The sequence below is a fragment of the Lutjanus erythropterus genome, chromosome 7, assembly GCF_056507025.1.
Source record: "Lutjanus erythropterus isolate fLutEry1 chromosome 7, fLutEry1.hap2, whole genome shotgun sequence".
In the NCBI taxonomy this organism is placed as follows: Eukaryota; Metazoa; Chordata; class Actinopteri; order Lutjaniformes; family Lutjanidae; genus Lutjanus; species Lutjanus erythropterus.
In genome coordinates, this window is record NC_139323.1 from 39,998,680 (window position 1) to 40,022,447 (window position 23,768).

Sequence of the window (23,768 nt, forward strand, 5' to 3'; positions counted from 1 at the left end):
CAGCTGACAGCAGGGGGAGGGGAACTGGAGTGTTCTGCCGAGTAAGGAGTGTGCGTGTGAAGGGGGAGGAAGAGGAGGAGGAGGTGGTGGAGGAGGAGGGGGGAAGTATTGGCTTTGCAAAGGCGGGAGCGATGTGAGTGCAGGAGGGTGGAGGAGGGGGTGTGGGGTGCATTCCACAGCTCTGCACAGACTGAAAAAAAAAACCCAAAAAAAAAAAACCGAGAGATGTGTAGTGAAAATCCTGACTGTAGACGGAGTTCAGATCCTCCGCTCCTCTCCCACCCTCCTCCCTCCCTTCCCTTCCCTCCCCTCCCTCCCTCGCACACCTCCTCCTTCAGTCTCCTCCCTGAAGGTGGTGGTGTGTCTTCATGTGTGCTTGTGTTTGTTTGTGTGTTTCTGTTTGTGTGGTAGTTGTTCGACGGTTCAGTCAGGCCTGTGAAGACAGCTGCGGCAGATGTGGCCGCTCGTCCCCTCCTTTTTTTTTAAAAAAAAAAAAAAAAGAAAGAGAGGAGACAGACGTGGTGGCGAGTCTACCTCCGCCGCCGCTGCCATCCACACGCCGGTTTCCCCACGCCCGTTTCCACTTCCTGTCACGTGGCCGTCGCCTCCAGGTAGCTCTGTAGTTTGCGGACGGTGGACTCGTCCAGTGAAAAGAGGTCAAAGTCAAAGGTGGTGTTGGTCACGTTGAAGTGGCCCGTCTCCTCGATTAGGTTCACAATCTGACACAGAGAGAAAGACTCAATCATGTATCATCATTTACCACCTTCAGATCATATTACTCCTGAAAAAAACCTGGCTAGGCTGCACAGTTACGTAAAAATAAAGTCATACTGCGATTATTTTGACTGAAATGATCAGTAGCCTGGACACTTTTCTGTACTTCCAGCAATAGGAAACAACTTTTTAATGATAGAATTAATTAATCAATGTTACTTGAACCTGGATAAGTGACATAAAATTAATGGATTAATTAATTAAAAGTAGTGACAGTCGCCCCTTTCACACAGAGATCACACATTACTGCTACAAGAAAGGCTTGTCATTACACCAGCTTTGTTTTTTTACACTAAACCAAACAACGGTGCTGTAAAGCCACCCTGGTGTGTGATTCTATACAGCGTGGAGGCGTTACGGAAGCAAAGGATGTGAGTGACGACCACAACGGCCATCGTTTCTCTCCTCTGCTTAGAGCTGATAACCTCATGAAATTCTAACTTTTTGTGCTCCTGGATAAACGCGGCATCGCCTCTCCTGCAGGACAGACGTTAGAAGAGGATCGACTTACGCGATGATCTACGAGGAGGAATTTCTCTCCTGTCTGTGTATGTGCTCATCTCACCGTCTCCATTTAGACACAACTGACAAATCGGCAAATTTGCAACTAAACATCACCCTGTCCCATCCTGCTATCTCACCCTTTCACAGAGGCATCACCTCCAGAGCTGTCTCAGACAACAATGCTACCTCCCATCATCGCGTGTCGGCGTCTTTTATACAGAACGGCGAGGTGAAACACTGGTGCAACACTGCAGCCTTGAACAGGCAGTGTAAAAGTGGTTTGTGTTTGCAACAGGTCTGAAAGAGCTGGTTGAGCCTCCATAAAAATGACTTGTCTGTTTAAAGGAAGCTTTCCTCACCACTGTTGCCTCAGTGCTTGCTCTGAGTGGGAAATCCATACGTGGTTTACCTCATTGTTTTTTCCTTTCATCATCCCAGTTGTTTAAGATTCATTTTGCATTGATTTAATAGTGTCAATACATTTCCTGTACAGTGCTTCGACCACAGAACATGGCATAATACTCACCCAAACTAGAGACCGTAAGCAACAAAAACAGAGACGTGGACACACACCTGCTGTAGGACGTTACGCTCCCTTAAAGCCATCAGTCTGCGATGGAGGTCCACCAATTCTTCTGTGTAGGCCTGCAGAGACGACAGTGAACACAGTCAGCGCAGTAATAATGATGCAAGCAGCAGTTTCTAAATTCAAGGAGAGAAGAGAGTCACAAGGATGTTACTTGATAATCAAAACTCATACTTCTTCCCTTCAAATACGGGGGGAAAATTTATGTCTCTCATCTGTAACTTTCACTCAAGTGAAACTGCAGCGGCCCTGCAGATAGAAGTTAATTAAACAGCATATGTTGGGATAGATTAAGAGGGTAACGTTTGAATTATAGTCTCGTCTTCAATGATGTTGTTTTCTGTGAGTACAGTTGTTGACTGACGGTGCAAAACAGTAATATCTAGAAACAGAGGGTGTTCAGGACTGAGCCAAAAGCTTTGAAGCTTCTAGTGTTGCCATCGACGTTGTTGTTCAAATCAGTATTAGAATAATTTGGGATGTTGCGTCGGATGCACAAAAAAAAAAAGAGGCAAATACCGACGAAGAGTTAGAAATGGACCTCCTCTGTGGGGTTAGTGTCAAATCCAGCCAACATAAAAACCAAGTGCACAAGAACTGTGAAGCAGCGTTTCTGCTCCGTGTGCACAAACACCTTCCCACAAGTACAGGGATGTGTCAAGTACAGGCTCGACCCTCTCACTTTCTCTCCTTGCCTCTCATTACTCATATATGTTTGACAGAAGTACGGCAGCTTGTGTTGCTCCCCTGTTCAAACTTTGAACATTTGTTGATAATTCTCACTGAAGCTTCAAAGCCCCAAAAATGATACATGGGTCAGCTGTGGCGTTTAAGGTTTATTTATTTGTTGTAGTCTGTGTGTTGGTTTGTGATTTTATCGTTGATATTCGCGCTTCTTTCGTGTGGTTGACCAAAAACTGCCTGACAATCTTCTTGCCAGGAGAGAGACCTCACTGGCTCTCTGCAAAAAGTCAAACTAACACAGGAAGTTGTTAAGATTGTAAAGCTCACGGAGACAACTTTGTGATTTTGGCTTACATTAAGAAACATGTCTTCACTGAAACCAAAACATTGTTGACAGGTTTTGTTTTAGCCAAAAAAAAACAAAAACTTTCTGCTGCTCACCAGTGGTAAAAGTTGTTGTTTTTAAAACTACATCCTAAAGTTGACCTCTTCCTCTGAATTTAAGTGGAGGATATAACCTTTATCACAGTGGAAATTAACCTTGAGCCTCATGTCTGAGCAGAATCCATGAAACTGAGCCTGTGTTGACATGTGAAGGAGTGATACGGATCAGTTCACCAGAGTTTTCTCACTACATGAATCGTCTCATTGGAAAGAAGGAGGAGATTTCATCTCGAGAGTTCACAGGCCAGAGTGTGTCTGCACATCTGGATCAATTCACTGGCCATTACTCCATCTTGGATTCATTAATGCACTTCATTGACAAAAACAATGCACGTGTGTGTGGGTGAGAGTTAAAGCATAAAAAGTTTGATTTACCCTTCCTACCTTGTCGTATCCCTTCTTCAACACCTTCTCTGAGCGAAATGAGGAATCTGGACTCTTTCTGCCTGAAACCTGCAGAAAACAGACCAGACAAAAAGAAGCAAAAAAGAGGGGAGGAAGGAGAGAAAGTACAGATGGAGAAAGAGAGGATGCAGAGAAGAGAGACAGAGGCAGTGAGACTATCTGGGACACTGATGACAGTTAATACGGCTGAAATGTAAGTGGAAGTCCTGAAACACTGTGGTTTATAAGTGGTTTACAAGCAGAATCAGTTGATCTACAACAGTAAATGTCCACGTCTGGTTTTATTTTCTAGTCGAGCTATTTCAGTCGGTCAATACGTCAATGAAAGCAGGCTGCAGTAGAACGAAGACTGAGTGACTCACTTTGTTGTTGGAAGAGTTGTGTTTCTGCGGGGGCAGCGCGGGGTCTCGACTGGGGCTGTGCGAGCCGTCACTGCTGTCACTCTCGCTGTCCAGGCTGAGTCTGACAGGGGACAGGGCGAGGTCAGAGGTCAATCACACACAGACTGACGGATAGAACTCACTGTCACAGTGCTTAGCGTTGTACTTGGATTGTATGTGTCTGAGGTCACAATTAATATTTGCTGCTAATATGACACTGGTAGTCAGTAAAACAAATCAACATGAACTCTTTTTAGCCATGAGTTTCAGTTGGTGAGGGAGATAATTTAAAAATCAACAAGAGTAAACAATATTGAGAAGAGACACAAAACTGATGAGGTGGAGACAGAGAGTTGAGGCATCTAACAGTTTTACAAGTTCACTTCATGTCACACTTTATGAGTTGAATTAATAAAATCCTGAAGGCCATCTGTGTCGGTCTGCATGAATTTTGAGGAATGTCAGATCGTGTGATAAAAGCCAGTTGGATTGTATTAAGTCATTAAGTTCATGTAAATTAAAAATGAATGCAAAGGGTAGAAATTCTAAAAAATACAAAAACAAAAAAGTTAAAATACTGCAAAAAAAAAAGTTCAAGCTGAGCTGAGGTTGAAAAGTCTTGTATTAATAAGCAAAATGCAACTCTTAGACCAGCGAGGGGTCAAATTAAGCCACACGTCCTCATCAAATCAGTGCATCAATTAACCATTTTTATCCAGTAATACTATCTACAACTGACTAGAGATCTAGTAATGGTGACCCGCTGTCACAGCAGTAAAGAGCAATGATAACAGACTTACATCATGATGGACAGAACCCAACAAAAGTCTGGACACATTTTAAAATTTTATTATTTTTCTACATTGTAGATTAAACCATGAAATATGGAATTATCTGGAAATATGTAGTGAGCAGAAAAATGTGAAAACAAGACAATATGTTGCTTTTTCAGAATCTAAAATATAAAAGACTCTCATACTGTCTTCTGCACTTGTAATCAAAGATTTAATAACAACAATGCTTTTAAATCTTTGATTGCAAGTAGAGAAGACAGTGAGTGATGGTCTTTTTGCTAATAATTATTGTTCCATGGTCTTCTCCTTTGCACCTCTTGACCTACAAATGTGCAAAAGTTTTTTCTCTTTGATATTTTAGATTCTTTGAAGTAGCCACCTTTTGCTTTGGTGACAGCTGTACACACTGTTGGTATAATATGAACCATTTCTTATATGTATATATATATATATATATATGTATATATATTTATATATATATATATATATATATATATATATATATATATATATATATATATATATATATATAAACATAAACATCGAATGAGAAGTGTGTCCTAACTTTTAACTCATATTTTGCATTAAGCATTTGACCTAAATGTCCACTGAGGAGACTAAAAACAGCAGCAGACAAAAACATCAGATCTCTCAAATTAATTCATAAATAAACTTTAATGCCATATGAGCATCATGTTTTCTGTATCGTTTTAGTTTGACCGGTGCTTTTTTAAATTCATCATCTTGTCACGCCCCTCTCCTCCTGTGATGGTTTAATGGAACCTGACTGCAGACTTCGCAGCAACAGCTGTTTATCTCGATGTGCTCAACTGCTAACATTTGCATAACAGCAGTGGATGGAAAAAAGCGCACTAATTTGCATTTTCTTTTGCTGATTCTTGGGAAATTTGTTTAAAAATTTCACAAAGTTTGGATAGAAGCTTGGCTTGAGATGCACCACTAACTCACAACATCCCTCTCTGCTGCTCTCATGTTTTAGAAATGTAGAAAAACAATAAACCTGCTTTGACTGTAAAGTTGGCACCTTCACAGAAGAGAGTGTGGACTTCTGTTAAAGCATGAAAAGAGTGTAAAGTGAGTTTGATGTAAACGTGTCTTCACACTGCATTCACGCCACAGTGTTTTCCACCGTTTGTGACTGATGACCAGAGATGTAAAAAGGCCTTCGGGGAGACTGACCGAGAGTCGCGGTTGGGGGGGTTGGTCTTGATGGGCGTCTCCTCCTCTGAGCTGCTGTCATCATCATCCGACTCTTCTGACTGGATCTCCTCCACCATGGACCGAAGGGGGCCTGAGAGACCAGAACAGGGTCACGCAAACGGTAACACCAATGACTTCAAGCCTAAAACGCCTCCTGCAACTATTACAAGTTATACTGTTACAGGAAAAAATGTGTGAACGACTTTATATTACCAGTGAACTCGTAATATAAATGATGATGTAATTTATAATTATAGATATTTAACCAAGATATTATTGATCGCAAGCGAGAAGGTGTTAACGAGAACTGATCCACCTGCTATGAAGCACTACATTAGAAATTCTGAGAGATTTATACTACAGAAAAAAAGCCTTATCTGCTTAGACTGAGAAAACATTTTTACTCATGAATGGCAGATTTAAGTCTTTACCTTGCCCTTGTTTCTGTCCAGGCTCAAAGTCTGAATCTGAACTGGAGTCAGAGCTCGAACTGGAGTTGGAAGGACTTGAAGGTGCCGACTGCTGCAGAAGACAAAAAGGTCAGGATTTAACACACGAGGTGATCATTGTGCCATTTTTGACTTGTGGAGTGCTGCCTCCTCCCTGACTTTATTTTGGGGAAACATAAACGTTCATTATCAAAGATTTGGAATTAAATTAGGTCCAATCAGGAAAAAAAAAATCATTTGCATGCTTCATTCAGCATGAAGTTGGTGTTTAAATGATCAGTGATTAATTGATTAATCATCTGACAGAAACAACAGATTTTAAATCGATTGACCAATAATTTTCCAAGCAAAAATACCCAACATTCCCTCGTCTAAGTCTAACTTTGTGAGGGTTTGCTGCTTTTTTTTTTGTCTTACATGATAGACAGGAATATCATTATTTTTTGCATGTTCTCTGTGTTTCTGTATGTTAAGAACCTGGAGCATGTAATTTATTGTAAAGCACCTTGAGCAGCATTTCTTGTCTGAAAAGCTAAAAAAAAAAGTTTATTATTTGTATTTATTAAAATAATAGTCAAATTAAGCAATAATGAAAATAATCATCAGTCGCTGCCCTACATGAAGTAAAATCATAATAAAGACACTTTTGAACAGCATAACATCATAAAATCATTTCTCACTTCCAAGAAGTACTAAGTTACACTTTTAAGCTGAAGCTCCTCTGATGCCAACGTACCTCTGACTTTGACGATGCTTCGTCCTCTGAATTCGACTCTTCTGACTCTGGAAGTTTCTTGGGCTCCTTGGGCTCCTGAGCGTCATTCTTGCCTTTGGCCCAGCGGCCTTTCTCCTTGGGGGGTTTCTTCTCTGCGTAGGGCTGGCTGGCTGCCGACGAGGACGACACGCGAGGAGAGGCTCCTGTGAAGGACCCGCTGCTCGGCCCCTTCGGCCCCTCTGAGCTGCCCTTCTTCTGCTTCTTGGCGGGTTTGGGAGACTCGACGGTGGAGGGTCGCTTCCCTGGGGCTTTGGACTCCACGGGCCCTCCCCCGCCTCCTCCCCCGCCACCCCCTCCGCTCCCCGCCCCCCCTCCTTTCGGGGACATGCCCTCCATCTTTGACTCCTTCAGGGTGAGTTTGGGCTCCTTGAAGGCAGCCTTGGGCAGGACCTTGACTTCATCTTTCACTTTGATCTCCGACGGCTTTTTTGAAGAGGAGGATGAGGAAGAGGAAGGATCGCGGCCACTCTTGCTGCTTCCGTCTCGGTCGTTGTCTCCTTTCGACGTGGCTTTGCTCTCAGAGTCTTTTCGGGGACGTTCACGGTGTTCCTTGGTCAGCTTGTGCGGTTTGGGTCCTTTGCTGCTGCCACCACTTCCTTCTTTGCTTGGTTCCTGAAAAGAGAGAGAGATAAAAAAAAACAGCACTGTCATCAATGATCTACTCTTAAAAGCTCTCAGCCAAAAGTGTCTTAAAAGGACACAAACTCAGCAAAAGACCTTGTCAAGCTCTGGCCAGTCTATTGTGTACTGTTCTAACATTATATATTGTGAATTTGATGTCAAATTAAGCATTTTGGTCTGTGTGAACTTCAGCCAAAACAACAATTTCTAAATTGTCTAAAAACAGGAAAACCTCTTTATGCAATAACAAACCTTTAAGAGTCTACAGCCATGCCAGCAGCTCTGTGCAGCTAAACGTTGAGCTAAATAAGCTAAGATTTTTCTTTTTCATTTTCCTGAGCTGATTTATTGATCTGCATCTGAAGAATTAGTTATTGTAAGCTCATGTTCGTTCGGTAAAAGAGCAAAACTTGAAATGAGAAGGTTTACATTTGTATTTCCATTTAATGAGGGAAACAGGTGTGAGGATATTTCTTATCTTATCTTGTGAGTTAATCGGACATATATACCATCCCTGGGTAGGTGATGGTGGTGGCCAGCTGGAATTTTTTGGAAAGTTCTTACATATTGCCCAACCCAATCTTGTTCACCATCTTAGTTTAGCATGTTAGCATTAGCTAATTAGGACTTAACACAAAGTACAGTTGAGACTGATGGTAATGTCATTAATTTTGTAGGTATTTTGTCATAAACCGAAGTATTAGACAAACTAAGGCAGTGGTTCCCAAACTTTTTCTAGTATTCCCTGATTCAGAAGCCGGGGAAAGTTAACAGAAGTGGATTTTAACAGGCGCACTGATACAGGTACAGGATGATGTTTCCACACTGTTCATCCACATATCAGTTTAACAAGCTCTCAAACACTATTAAATTTGTGATAAGAGCCTTTATTTTATTCATTCACTATGAAAAGCAGTCAGTAGAAGCTGGAAGTTTGGAGAGAGAGGCTGTGTGTGTGTGTGTCTTCAGAGGTGAATTTTTTCTGTGTCAGCAGATGGACACAGCTGGATGAAACCGAGTTGTCTCTCTGCCTCGAGCTGCTGATCAACAACACGCCCACTCATGTCACAATAATAATGTGGACCGAGGAAACATGCATTTCTATGTCAAAGTGAAGGAGAAATATAGTTTACGGGATCTATATGAGCACAAACTTAAGTTAGTCACAAATGGTCTTGAAGTTTTGTAAATTACCCCCAAAATCAGATTGTGCCCAGAAAAAAACATCAATAGGAAAAACAATGTAATGGTAGGACAAATGAAAAACCAGTGGCGTTAAATTTGAGTCAAGCATGAAGACTTAGTAACTGTACTGGTGTGTGAAAGGTTGATACCAAAACAGTGGCAACAATAGAAAATGTAACGGGATCTGTTTTCTCCTGATATGTCCCCTCTGCTGGCAGATAAGCTGGCTGAGTAATTCTGCATACATGCATACAGATGTTCAAAAACAGCTGGTAGTGATTAGATGCCTGAGTCAGCCTGTTCTGAAGACCGCTCTAATGATTTTGTTAAAAGCAACAGAGAAAGTGTAAATGACAATTGACTTGACTGATCAATGAAGCTGTGAAACTCAGTGTTAGTGAGCGAGATAACTCGGACGGTATTTTTTAAGCGGCAGTTTGACGAACCTTTGACACGTGAGAGGTCTTAGTCTTCTTGGGATCTGAGAAGGCAGACAGGGGGATGGTGGGGAGCATCGGGTAGTCTGGACTGGGCCTGGACACGGCTTCAGCCCCCTCCGGAACCACCAACACCTGAGAGTAAAGAGACGAGAGCTTATTGAGTTTCTGTGTAGGTCTTTAAAACGACCATACATCCTCAAATCACATGCAGGGTCTTTATTTACTTCGACCTCTGGGTGTCCCTGATTCAGTATGTAAAAGTCTTGCTCATTTTTTTCCCCAAAGATAAAGTCTGATGACTCACAGTTGGAGCATGTGAATGGTCATTAGTCTCCTCAGTGAATCATCAGAACAAAATAGTACAAAAGATGTTCTTCTACTGAACGGCAACTGAATCAGAAGGAAGCGTACATCTACTAATGGCGTTAATGGCGTCCTGCTCCTTGTCACAGTTTTATCACAGAATTGTTAAAATTTGGTGAAAATGTACAGATTAAAAGGACCGAACCAACGCTGCATTAACTTTGGCTAATACTGGACAGTGTTTACTGTTACCTTTTCAAAAATGTTTTTAATGATAATTGAAATCTGAAATGATAATACTAATCAACAGGGTGTTTAAGGCATGCAACTATCTGTTACTGCCATTATAGAAAAATTTGCTGATTATTATCACAGTTGGACTTTAATATGTAAAGAAAAGTGAAAAAAACCCCTCTTCATTTACGATCATAAATGACAAAGAAATGCAGCAAAACTTTGATATTTTTGCTTCAAAAATGACTGAAACAATTATTCAGATACTTCCCAACTAGTTTTCTTTTGTTCAACTAAATGACTAATGGTTGCTTGAGGAATTCTATCATGATTCATCTTGGAAACGATCATTTCACTGCTATTTTTGTTCCTGGGTTGATACGTGGTTATTTCTGCACCGTGGTACGCTGGGCGAGTGTAGTTCGGTAGAAAGAAAATATTCCCTACATGAAACTTCTCACCACAAGGTCTGTGGATTATATCTTGACTAACCGGGTCGTGATTTCTGGAAAGACATCGCTGTTGAGTTTTTCAAATGTACTTTTGGTGCCGCTTTGAGCACCACAAGCCAAGCGCCATCCAGTTCCATTATATTCAAGAGAGGGCAGACGACTCTACGGCCGATCACACCAAAACAATCTAGTTTGATAAACAGCACTGCAGGAGGAAACTAGAGGAAAAATTGTGATTTTGGTGCGAAGTGTAACTTTGATACTTTGCAAGGCACGGCATTGAGGATACTGTTTAAAGAAAGATTTGAAATGGGAACAAAAAATAAGAAGAAAACATTCCCAGAACCAGCAGCTCTTGCCACTCTGCTTCCTTATTTGAGAATTCGTGGTAAAATACATCATGTGGTAGCAGCGACTGCAGCACCATTGTTGACTTCAGTATCTGCTGTTGACTGTAGTCACTCATTTAACCATCAGTCCAGTCGACCTGGCACTCAGCCAGTGTGTCAGGAAGCCTCACCCCTCCAGCTTTGATCAGCTTTCTCCTGAATTCTTTGGTGGGGTTGTTGAAGGTGAGCTTCTCACAGCGCAGGTGGTTGACCGGCGGGTTGCCCTCCAAATTAAGGAACAGGTCGTAGTTGAAACACACCTTTTTTGGTTCCTCCTGGAGCCAGAAAACAGAATAAAGACCGATTTAACTCTACTGTAACAGCAAGTGTCACACAAACTAATTTGTGTTCGTCTTTCTGCCCTACATACTGTCACCTCTCTATATCTACTATTTCACAACAAAAGATAAAAGCTGAATGACAGAACTATCACCCTGGAAGTCAATAAAAGAGACAGAGGTAGCTGGAGCCAGCACACTGATAAGAGACATTCCTGAGAGAAGCCGTGGAGGACAATTAAAGCTGAGGAAAAGGCATTAAGACCCTCTTAAGAGGTTTTATAAACCAAAATGCCTTCTTGTAAATGCAGATGGATTAATGGCTGCTGATATTTACACTCCTCTTGCTTGCTTTTAAATATTTTCCTCATCTTCTTGACAGATTTGTCCATTGTGTGTAAGTTAATTGCACATAAGAGGAGGAAGTAAGTTTTTTGGGTGCAGTCCAGAGGTTTAATAATATTACAAAGAACTGCAGGAGCTGATGGTGCTCTAATGTGCACGTACCTCTCAGGCATCGTCCTTATCTTGTAATGAGAGTTAAGTGGTTCTTTGTGTCTTTCATCATTCATTTAAATGGATGATGGAGACTTAAAGGTGCCAGTATGATAGTGTGTGCTCATTTTATTTATCTCATTTAAAACGAGAGATGTCCCCTTATGAGTTTTACTAACATAATCATGCATTCTGATTGGCTGGGTGGGTATATAAGAAGTCTTATCTGACCTAATGGAGAGTATTTTGGTAAAAAATAAAAAATCCTCAACACATCACTGTGTTGCACTTAAACTATATACATGCACTTAAGTAATCTGATTATTCTTGGCTTGGGGCGGTAACCTAATTTCTGAAACATCATGTAAAAGGAACAGCCAGTTTCTTTTGCCAAGTTAAAAGACTTAACCTGGTTAACATGGCTAGATTTCTGCTAAAAATACCCCTGTAATCTAAATTGTGCGTGTGCATGTTTCAGGACAATTTCCCAGGTACTATGAAAAGGATAATGTACAGTGAGCAGGTCATTATTGCAAAATAAACCCCCACAGGGAAACGTAGGAACCCGTTTTAAATCACCCTGAAGGTATTATTTCACAATAATAACCTGCTAAAGTATTACATTTACTGTCACCATCTGTGATTTCTTAAAACCTAAATTTTCTAATATTTTTTTCACAGCTTGAATTTCTTCTCCACAGATACAGTATTTAAATAGAGAGGTCTGTCATCAGCTCACAGTTTACTGTCCGTGTCCAGTCCATCTCACCTTGTTCTTGAAGTAAACCTCGATAGGCATGAGGAAGCCTGCGTAGCCCGACTCCTCCACTTTGTACGGAGGCTCCTTGCATACTGCAGACAGACAAAGACAAAATCATTACAGTGATATTACTAGATGTCTCTTTCCAGAAACCGTGACTTGGTTACTCAAAATAATCCACAGGCCTTGTTCTGAGCAGTTTCATGTAGAAACTATTTTCTTTCTACTGAACTACACCGGACAACTAAATCACTGTGCAAAAGTTTGGTAGACAGAAAACAGTTCCTCCATCTAACTGCTCACAAGAAGGTCTCTGGATGATGATTTCTAGAGAGAGGCATTGCTGCTGAGTTTTTCTAACAAGCTGAGTTCCATCTAGTTCCATTATATTCACCGAAAGGCAAACATGTCTGTTTCCAATATCTCCAAAACTCAGGGGGTGCGAATATATCACCAACAGCTGATGGATGAGTTGCTGATGGCCAGTTGGGCGATTTTAACATATCGCCCAAGCCTAATTGGTACTGGTCTCACTTCAAGGGTACTGGTATTGTAATTTCATACCCAGCCCTGCACACATGAAACAGCTGCGAGCAGGTGGTACCTCTTTAATGCTCTTTCTGACAGCCTTGTACCTAAGTGATGTGCATATAATTACTCTGCATTACCTGCTAGAATTTTATCAATTTCTGGTGAGATAAGAACACCATGAAAAAATGATAATAAATCCTGAAAAAGAGGTGCATCTTAATCACCATCACCCCCCCCCCCCCCCCCCCCCCCCTCCATATTTTGATTCAGGACTCTTATTATGTTTTCATCATTTTAACTTTGGTGAAATTAGTTTCTATCCCCATGTGTTTTGTGCTCCGAGTTTTTTATGCTTTATCTAAAGCACTTAATCACCTTGTTGCATGACATAAGCTATAAAAATAAACGTGAATTGCGCTGCAGGGAGTGAGACTGTGTGTTTGTGTTAAATATTGCTATCTCTCCATCTTACCTCTCTTGGGTTTGGGGAAGCTCTCGTGCAGGCGGAAGACGACCCTCTCTACAAAGTGCTGGATGTCGCCGGTCTCTGGCCCTCGGACAAACACCATCCAGTCGTGGGTGAAGCCTTCTGATGTCACTTTCTTCCGTAGCTGGGCTCGATGGCCCAACTCCAGCTTCACCTGCACCGTGCACTAAAGACGCACAGACAAAAACAAAACAGTTAGATACTGCACATTACTATACTAGGCCTGCGGACGTGAGAGAATATACACAAGCCAAAAATAGGTAAAATGTCAACTACAGGGAGAGGCAACGGATTTATTGAGATCAAGAAACCGATGAAGATGTAGAGTGGAAACATTTGTCTGCCGTTATCTAAGCTTTGTACATATTGTGGTGAGCAGAGCAAGGTCAAATAAATGCCTTGAGAATTTTTTTTTATTCTTTTGCTGGCTCTTTTTAGACACTAAACTGCATGTGGGTTTTCTTATGATAGAAAGATTTACATCCAACTTTAAAGCTTTTCTTATCTTGAATCTATGCTCGTATAACCTGCATGACACATTATGAGCATTTATCTCTCAGATTAAATGTGCCAGACTAGAAAAAGAGACAAAACGTGGGTAACCCAAATTTACGTGGGTTCATTCTACATGTTTGCTTGTTTGTGATAAAACAACTACGGTTGCAATTATTGTAAGCAGAGTGAATTTTATTTATATAGCTTTTATTTTTATTCATCTGCAGATGTTTTTCTTGAGAAACCTGTTAACTGTTTGGTCTATAAAATGTTTGAACTTTATGAGAAAAATCTTAATTTTGATTTCCTTAAGTGAGAGTTAATGTCTTCAAAACTTTTGTTCAACTTGAGACTTTTCTTCTGCTTTACTTTCAGCTTAATATCCAATATATTAGGCTATGTTTTCTGAGAATTCATGTCACAAATGTCAGACAGAAAAAGAGGAAATCAAAACCTTGATTTAAAAATAAAAAGATGGTTAACCTGGTTTAAGTGGGTTTCTTCAACATGACTTCCTTGGCTGTAACCTAACACTAAAATAATAACAGCTTTAGAGTTAGAGCTATGTAGAGCTGAAATTATTAATTAATAAATTAATCAATTAGTAACTCAGTAAGTTGACTTCGATAGCCTTTCAAAAAGGAGCTTCACATGTGTGCAGAAACAGAACAGTTTAAAGTTCTGGTGAAAACTGTTGAGTCCAGGTTGTTTGTGTTTTATATGAGCAAGTTTTAATGTTGTTAATCTATATGTTTGTCTGTTACTTTTACGTCTTGGCTAGGTCTCCCTTGTACAAGAGATTCTTGATTTCAGTGGGACTAACCAGGTTAAATAAAGGCTGAATAAAAAAAAAAAAAAAAAAAAGACATATTAACAAAAGTGCAATATCCAAGTGCAATCGTTTGATTAAAAAAATATGACAAAACAGCATGATAATAAAGTACTGTAGTGCTGCAGATATGACCTGGCCTAAAAATCTTGTTCTTCAGATGTTTAAATTGTTTAGACCCCAACAAATGTCACATCATCATGAATTTAATGTCGTTTTCCCCAGTGAAGATGAAAACGGATGACTAATCATGAATCCTACTGTAATGCCCTAAACTCAGGTATTAGTCACCATTTCCAAACCAGTGTAGTGTCTTTAATGCAATATTGAGATTTAATGGTGCAGTTGAGAAATTCATAGGCTATTTCAAGTCTGGCTGTAGCCTACAGGGAGTTTTAAAATTGAGAAAAAAGATTGCAATTTAGATTGTGGATGGTGACTGCGATTAAATGATGGTGATGTTATTTTTCTGGCCAGATAGCTCACCCCCAGACCAAACAATTAACCCAGAAAATAATCTACAGATTAGGGCAGCAAAATATGGTAAAAGAAAAAATGCTGTGACAATTTTGATATATTGCAACGTGATTCATGATTAGTGAGAATGATCGTTTTTGCATCTCAATTTTCGTTTTTAGTGGGGAAAAAAACCAAAAAACAAAACAAAACGTTGGGTTTTTTTTACATCTGAAGAACAAGCTTTGTAGGCCAGAGCCTCTGTGCAGCACCACAATGCTTCATTATAATGCTGTTTTTTCACACATTTTTCACACATTGCAGCTGCTGCGATTTGGACCCTGCACTTCACCATGCTGCGATTTCGATAATATTTTGATTTAATTGTGCAGCCCTTCTACAGTTGAATCGATAATGAAAATAATCATTAGTTACAGCTCAGCGCTGTGCTACAGACTTCAAATCCTGACCCCCTGCTATTCTAGATTACAGTGGTTGAGACACCTTTTAAATGGAGGCAGCTTTAAAAAAATAAAAAATAAATAAATAAACACAAGCAAAGAGAGTAGGGGGCATTATTCATTGGTTTCTGATTCCACCTTGAACAAAACCTCTGAATCTCTATTTTGAGTGTGTGGACTTTATACTCAAGAGGAGCGACTGAACACTTGGCCCGGACAAACACAAAGCTGGACTGGTGTCGGCCGGGAGGGACGCTCCCTGTGGAATGGGAGTGATTAGCTGCCCGAGCCGACTGATCTCAAAAGGTTTGTCCAGAAGAGGGGCACATTGCTGCCCTGCCTCCCTCTGCCAAGAACAATGACAGCGACGGGACAAGCAAATGACACTGTGCCGGTGGTGATTGGCATAGCAAGTAAAGAGGCTATGGAGATGGAGTGCAGGACGAGGGGTGGTTGGAGGGGGGGACGAGAGGGGACAGAAAGGCACTTTATGTCCAGGGGAGGACTGAAGAATGTGGGGATTTGGCCCCGGCAGAGAGCAGCTCGTGAGCTGGGACTGAGTGGGGGGATTAGAGGGGACAGGATTGAGATGAGCTGGTCTGGCACTCTCTCTCTCTCTCTCTCCCTCTCTCTCTCTCTCTCTCACACACACACAGAGACACACACACACACAGACACACACACACACCTCCCCTGCCTGGCACTCTGCCCGGCCATTCTGTGGCAGTAATGCCCTTAAACTCCAGACTCCACCACACCCACAGCGAGCAGCCGTGAAGTCCCTCCAATCATCAACAACCCCTCTCCTCCCTCAACGACTCCACAAAATCAGGAATGTGATCGGGAAAACATAAAAATCAGAACGATAATGAGCCAACGAAGAAGACGGAGGCTCTATTAGAAATCAAAAGGGAACAATCAGCTCAGAGCATGGAGAAAATAAACATGACATTTATGTCAATAATCAGAAAATTAAGAGCCCAGGAGGCACAACGAGGAGGAGAAAATTACAACTGAGACAATTAGCTGCTAAATTGATTAGCTGACTGACAGATAATTAACTATTTTGATGTGAAGGTACCAAATATTCACTCATTCCACCGAGGATTTGCTGCTTTTCCTTGATTTATGTGGGGATTTATTTGGACTATTTGAAGACATCAACTCGAGATCTTTATTATTCATCATACTACCCATTTTCACAATTTTTGACATTTTTTACAGCAAATAATTAATCAATTAATCAATAAATAAATGGCAGAGTAATCAATAATTAAAATCATCAGTCGCAGCAGCTATAGAAAAAATACTAGTGCTGCTCCAAACAACAGTTGATTATTTTTTCCATAAATGTCCATAAAATGCCAGAAAACATCAAAATTGCTGAATTAAATCTCCCAGAGCTTCTATATAAATTGTTTCTGTCTGATGAACAGTCCAAACTCCAAACATATTAAATATACAGTGACATAAAACTGTCAAATCATTTCAGCGATATAAAATACAGGAAAAGAACGATCAATGTTGACAGAAATGGACGTGACTTGAACTGTGTCAAACTATCTGAAAATATACCAAACATTCATCAACCAAAGTGACGACTGTCTTTAATTTTTGGGGCTGTGAGCGATGAGCTGACACGTCAATTAAGCGCTGCTACCCTCATTAGTCGGTCATAGAAATAGTAGTCATAGTTAAATTACTTATTAACAGTTTATTGATGTACAACACCTGTTAACTGTTGCACATAAGATGTTATGCAGCTGCATGCCTGTAGCTGGGGCTCGAGGAGGCGCAGTGCTATTTGTATAAGTACAACATGCATCCTTAAACTGAAGCCCATTTCAAGTCATTTAAAGGATAAATCTGTAATATGTTCAATAAATCATAAAATGATCATGATATGTCATCTGGACAGAATAATTGGTTTTGTTTGCCCGTTTCATGGTTATTAGAACTAAAACTAAATGTATCCCGAATTAGTAAGTGTCTGTTTATGAACCGTAAGGAATCCTTAATAATCTTTTAGAGGAGATGTTTATAACCGTTACACTGTGCAAGATGTTGTATGGAGTCTGGCAGGCAGTCACTTAACTCAAGCTCCAGAGTGTGTATTTTCAGAGCAGTGGTCTTTTGTTTTCAATACAACAGGTTTAATTTTACATTAACATATAACTGACAGTAAAAAAAAGCTCATGAACTCACAGTGAAGGGCTCGTCGTCGCTTGTTATTATCAATTTACGATCTTGCGTGCATCTTGCACCCTGCAGCGTTCCTGCAGCCTGCCTGAGCTTCCCCAAATCTGGGGTGGACGGGGCAAGGGAAACAACTTGCCTCAACCATAGATCTTATATTAAATAGGATTTCAACTTATTTAATATATTGTCTATGGCTCCAACTCACTATTTGAACTTCTGTACTAATTTTTGCACATGCAACTGCTACATATTGCTCCTTTAACTATACTAAAGTCAACTATAACTGGCCACAGAATAGACTGTCAGGCTGACTTTATGAATAGTTGCATCATGTTGAGAATATTACACTGCAGTCATTTCACATGAGCTCGCTCTTTCTGTCTTCACTGGGAGAATCTCTAATCATGTCTACCAATTTCATAAAATTAAAAGCCCAGGAGGCAATATTAGCGTGGGAAAGTAAAGACATGAAATGAAAACCAAATTGATGGAGATGGATATAAACTGAACTGCATCACACTGCCTGAAAACATGAAACACCAGGCAACTGCATCCAAAAAACAGGGCTGCACCATTCATTGAAATATTAAAGCAACCACAATATGGGCAAGTGCAAAATCAAAATCACAGAAGCTGCAATTTTTTGATGAAGGAAAAACATGTGACACAACAGCACTATAATGAAGTACTGTAGTGCTGCAGAGATGCCCTGGCCTACAAACTTTGTTCTCCAGATGTAAGAAAACGTCTTTGTTTGCTGCAGACTCCAACAAATTAAAATAGTGACACAAAAATAATCATTCACTAATCGCATTGCAATGTGTTTTTTTTTTTAATCGTGTAGCCCTACTAAACAAGAATGGTCACATCTCACAATGATTTAATTCTACTAGTATCAGAGGGAGAAAATGGCTTGTGACACACATTTATTTAGCTGTCCTCTATTAAAGGTAACACCGCAGATACAAAAGCAGACAACACAAAGCCACTAACATTAAGATTGTGCATGCACACTCTGTCTCTTTCTCATACACAGTGCTCCAATTGAGGGGATGAGAGGAAATACAAATTTTGGCAGACACGCTGGCTCCCACGAAAACAATGAACTCCCAGCTGACATGTAAATAACACCCCTCATGACCATGTTAATCTCTTCCAGCTAATGAATGATTAAAATGAAAAGTCAGAAAGTTTCCCTAGGAGGGTACAAACAATCATGACAGCAGCAGCTGTGTTTTGACGAAGCCGCAGGTTCCAGTTAAATCCATCAACACACCAAACCTTAAATCTAAAAAGACGATACGGAAAGAGATGAAACGGTTACTTGTATTGGAAAATGGTCAATCCCGGAAAGCCACGGGGGATGTCACAAATAGCCTATCTGCAGCACCCAAGGAAAACAAGTGAGTATTGGAAAGAGGGTGTGTGAATGAGTGTGTGGGGATTATGAAAAGCTGCATGACCACTCATCCTGTCATCCCAACCGCAGTCTTCAATACAAGCAGATCTTTTAACTAAAAGATAGCAAAGATCCCAGTATTTGCACATAAAACATCATGACCACTCTGGGGCTGCCACTACCAATTATTTTCACTGTTGAGGACTCTGTCAATTATTTTCTAGATTTATCGATTAGTTATTTGGTCTATAAATATCAGAAAATGTTGAAAAAATTTGATCAGCATTTCTCAGAGCTCGAGATGACGTCTTCAAATGTCTTTGTTTTGTCTACAACCCAAAGATATTCAATTTACTGTCATAAATGAGTAAAGAAACCAGAAAATGTTCCAATGTAAGAAGCTGAATTCAAACCAGTCAATCAAATATCAAAATAATTGGCAATTACTTTAATAGTTGGCAACTAATCAATTAAATGGTACAGCGCTTAACCATACATCACTGTCATGACGCATTTTAGCTAATCAAGCTGTCATTCAGCTGTGTCCAGATGCTGACAGACTCTACAACAGGTTTATTATGTCCACATATCTAAACTGACCGCAGTGTAATTCAATGACCCTGCAATACATCTTCATGTCATTAAAAGGGACAGTTCACCCGCAAATCAAAAACAGATATTTGTCTTCTGTTTATCCCTCTAGATGTTTTTGGTGTGAGTTGCACCACCGAACGAATACATTTTAAAAAGTTAAAAAGCAGTGTCTCTCTACAAAAATCATGACTCGGTTACTCAAGATAATCCACAGACCTTGTTGTGAGCAGTTAAGAACTACTTCCTTTCTACAGTAGAAACCATCTTAACTACTTTCCTTCAACTAGAAAGAAAGTAGTTCCTACATGAAACTGTTCACAACAAGGTCTGTGGATCATCTTCAGTAACTGGGTCATGATTTTTAAAGAGAGATATTGGTTATGAATTTTTTAAAAGGATCTTTTGGTGCCATTTAGTCACGTTATTTTGGAGAGAAGGCAGACATCTCTACAGCTGATATCTCCAAAACTCTGCAACTCTCACACACAAAAAGATCTAGATGGATCAATAGCACTACAAACCAGAGGAAAAATATGAATTTTTGATTTTGGGGTGAACTGTTCCTTTAAGGACATATGGTTCATGTATATCAGTGAGGGTTGGCAAATATTAGAAATACTGTCTGGTACAAAGCAATGTAATTCAATTACAGGGCCGTCACTAATGATTATTTTCATTATCAATTACTCAGATAACTAATTAGTTTTCCGGTCCATAAAATGTCAGGAACTGGTGAACAATGTCGATCAGTGTTTCTCAAAGCCCAAGATGACGTCCTCAAATGTCTTGTTTTGTCCACAACCCAAAGATATTCAGTTTACTGTCAGAGAGGAGCAAAGAAACAGAAAATATTCACAACCAAGTTGAAATCTGAGAATTTGAACTCTTTTAAATGACTCTAAACAGTTGCTCGATTATCTTAATAGTTGGCGATAATTTAATAGTTGATAATTAATTTATTAGTTGACTATTTGTGCAGCTCTAAATTCAAACATTTACAAACTGAACTGACTCTCTCCTGGATCTGACAGACTCAATTACAGGTTTATTAGCACCACCTACCTAAAATGAATGCAGTACAATGACCCTGCAATATATCTTAATTTCATTAATGTTACAATGTTGATCAGCAAAAGTTGGCAAAGTATTAAAAAAAAAAAACTAGTACAAAACAATACAGTGCTATAAGACAGTGGACTACGGTCTGCAAAATGAAAATGAAGTTGAATGAACGCCTCTCTACAACAGTTTTAACGAGAACTAAACATTACACCAAACATTATTTCATAGCATGCCTACAGTGACAAGTAAAGTGGTTTATGTCTTATAACCTTCATGAAGATAGTTTTCACTGCAAGGTTTCTAAACTGGCAACGGTGCATATATTTGAGTAATAAGAATGAAAAATCTCATGCAAAATCTTTCTCATGTAACAAAGTTAACATTCATCACAGAACGACAGTTTTCTTTTAACTTGTAGCAGACGACTTCCTCTGGATGAACACTCACACATCTAGTTAAAACTTCAAAGGGCCCAACGCTGAATGGGGACTATTTCCAAGAAAAGTGGCTGAGCCACTTTCCAAGGGTGTGTGTGGCCTAACCATCTGAAATATAGTCCTGAATAACCTCAGGCATTTAGAGAGTAACCCACTTTGAAGCAATATCTCCCTTACAGCCAGAGGATATGTAATTTGGTTTACCCACTTTTCTGTTTTCTGCAAAATAAATGATGTAGCTTTTAGGATAACATAAATCTAATCTAATTAAATTGCAAGAGCAAAGGGTTTACATAACAGTCCCTGAAATTATGTTTTATATGCTGGGATCTTTATAATGATCAGAAAAGCATAACGAACCCTAGCACTGCAGCGATTAATTGATTAGTTGTCAGCTATTAAATTAATCACCATTGTGATAATTGATTAGGCTACTCGGTTTAAATAATTTGTTGAGGAAAAAAAGTCAAAATTTCCTGACCCTAGCTTCTTAAATGTGAATATATTCTGGTTTCTTTACTGATCTCTGTGTATTTGTATAGGGTGGTAATTCTATTTTTACTAAAGTAAATGACCCAAATACTCCCTTCATTACAATGAATAGCAAACATTCAAATGTCAGTATAATTACTAAAAGCATACAAGAAGGGTGTACAAACCGATGCTTAAAAATATGTTTATATTCTAGGTTCTTCAAAGTGATCAGAAAAGCATAATTAACTCACTCAAAAGCTGTGACAGAAAGTAACTAAGTATGTTTACTCAAGTACTGCCCTTGAATATAACATTTTTAATTGTACTTTACTGGTGACAATCCCCAAAATATAATAATACAACATTGATAGGGATCATTAATGCATGCATGATAAACAGTGTAAGAAAATATTTCTACATTTGAGTATCTCAAGATTATGTTTTGAGATACTGAGTGCTACATGCAAAGATTTGTGGCCTCTGGATAGCCGTGTTATCTATCTTCATTGGTCAGACTGCTTAAAAAAGTCAACTTTTTAAACTTTGATTAGATTTTATGCCTATGATGGTGCATTTTCAAAATTAGACAAAAAAGCAATACATCGCCTTGCATACAGTATCACAATACACTGAACTGTAACCCCATGTATCATGCTATCTACAGTATTGCCAAATTCTTGCTAATACACAGCCCTAATAAGTAAGCCACTTGTACCTTTCATACAATAAATCCACTTTTTTGCAAAAAATGTTAACAATCTGAATGCAGTGGAGTGTTTTTATAATGTGGTATTGCTTGTCTTACTTAAGTACATGATCAAACAAACATTTAGCTAAATGTGAATATAATTACTAAAAGCAAAAAGGGCTAACACACCGGTCCTTAAAAAATTGTGCTTTATATTCTGGGTTCTCTGCCAATGCATGGGTGGTCACCATGACTGGATTCAAGTTCAACGTTTGTCACTGAGATTTTCCACCATGCTACATGCATTTTACCCTCCAATCATGAATGTGGTAGGCATTAAACATTAACCAACTGTTGGCAAATAATGCACAGATATTACAGAAGTTGTAATGGAGGTTGCTGGTTTTATTAGCCTTGCATGTGAGGTCTGAGGCCGCTGGCAGTGGAGACACCACCCCGCCTCTCCAGCCCAACCTGGAGAGGACAAATCTTTTCCCCGGCGCCTTGCAGCGGCTCCTTAGCCTTTAGCCAACGGCCGACACTCTCCTGATAGGTAGACTAGCTTAGCTTAGCTGGACAAAACCTCGACTCAAATTGGTCTTCGTGGTGTTTAACAGTGTGCATGTGCGTTTTAAACACAGCAGAGCGGAATAAACACCAGGTGTAAATCTCTTTGTGTGCCTGGTTGTGGCTACAGCTATGCAGCGGTGCTGAATGGTGTGGTAGACTGAAGCTAGCTAGCGGTAAATACCGATGTATGAGTGCCCAGGCAGCTAGCATAGCTCCAGAGCCAAACAACTACGAGTTCATTAGCAGCAGGAGCATTTTTTTTTCTTCTGGCTAGCAGAACAGAGGATTCATTCCTGCCCTGCCAGCGCGCTGCCTGCTGCCATTTTCTCCGTGAAAAGTTCACAGTCCACAAGGAGACACAAAAGCCACAGTACCTGGTTCTCCATGTTTCTCTGGCCTCAGTGATTGTTGTATTTATTTACAGCGGCGTTTGTGGAGCGTCTCCCCAGCCTCTGCTCCTCATTGTGTGTCAATCCAGCCCAGAAGCGGAAGGCAGACGGCTCCCCTCCCCTTCCAGACGGCTGCTGGCAGGCAACCAAAACAGAAAGCTCTCTCGGCCAATCAGGAGGCGGGAAATTTAAGCACTCTTGAAAGCAGCCAATCAGAACACGCGAGAGGCGGGGCAGACACCGAGCTGCAAATACAATTAAAGCATTTTCTGGTGGTTCTCTCGAGTGACAGCGAGCGTGTCCCAATGGCTATAGCTCTGTTTCAATTGTAAAATGCACATGATGCTAATTGATTAATCGGGGGTCGATAAATATAGACTACAACAGTAGTTTTTTGCAGTGAGAGAGAAACAACGTTTCATTTGTTTTTTCACTGTGATCACTCAAATTCATTTTTAGAAAGATAAAATTAGAATTTCATTAACCCTAAAGGAAACTCCTGTGCCAGAGACTGCGTCAAAATC

At 40.0% G+C, this 23,768-nt stretch overlaps 1 protein-coding gene across 2 annotated transcripts; it reads right to left on the bottom strand.

Annotated features, from left to right (window-relative positions):
- Positions 1–488: 488 nt before the first annotated feature.
- On the bottom strand, positions 489–23,361 carry mllt1a (MLLT1 super elongation complex subunit a). Of its 2 annotated transcripts, none has more exons than XM_084723755.1 (12): positions 23,230–23,361; positions 13,177–13,357; positions 12,183–12,265; positions 10,772–10,915; positions 9,269–9,394; positions 6,978–7,628; positions 6,224–6,314; positions 5,772–5,883; positions 3,760–3,859; positions 3,377–3,445; positions 1,852–1,923; positions 489–719 (listed from the first exon to the last, which is right to left on the bottom strand). In XM_084723755.1, exons 1-12 carry the CDS (start codon positions 23,239–23,241, stop codon positions 591–593), a joined length of 1,770 nt encoding a protein of 589 aa, XP_084579881.1. In that variant the 5' UTR covers positions 23,242–23,361; the 3' UTR covers positions 489–590. The 2 variants fall into 2 exon arrangements, with proteins under 2 accessions (XP_084579881.1, XP_084579880.1); XM_084723754.1 differs by having other exon boundaries at positions 3,368–3,445.
- Positions 23,362–23,768: the final 407 nt, after the last annotated feature.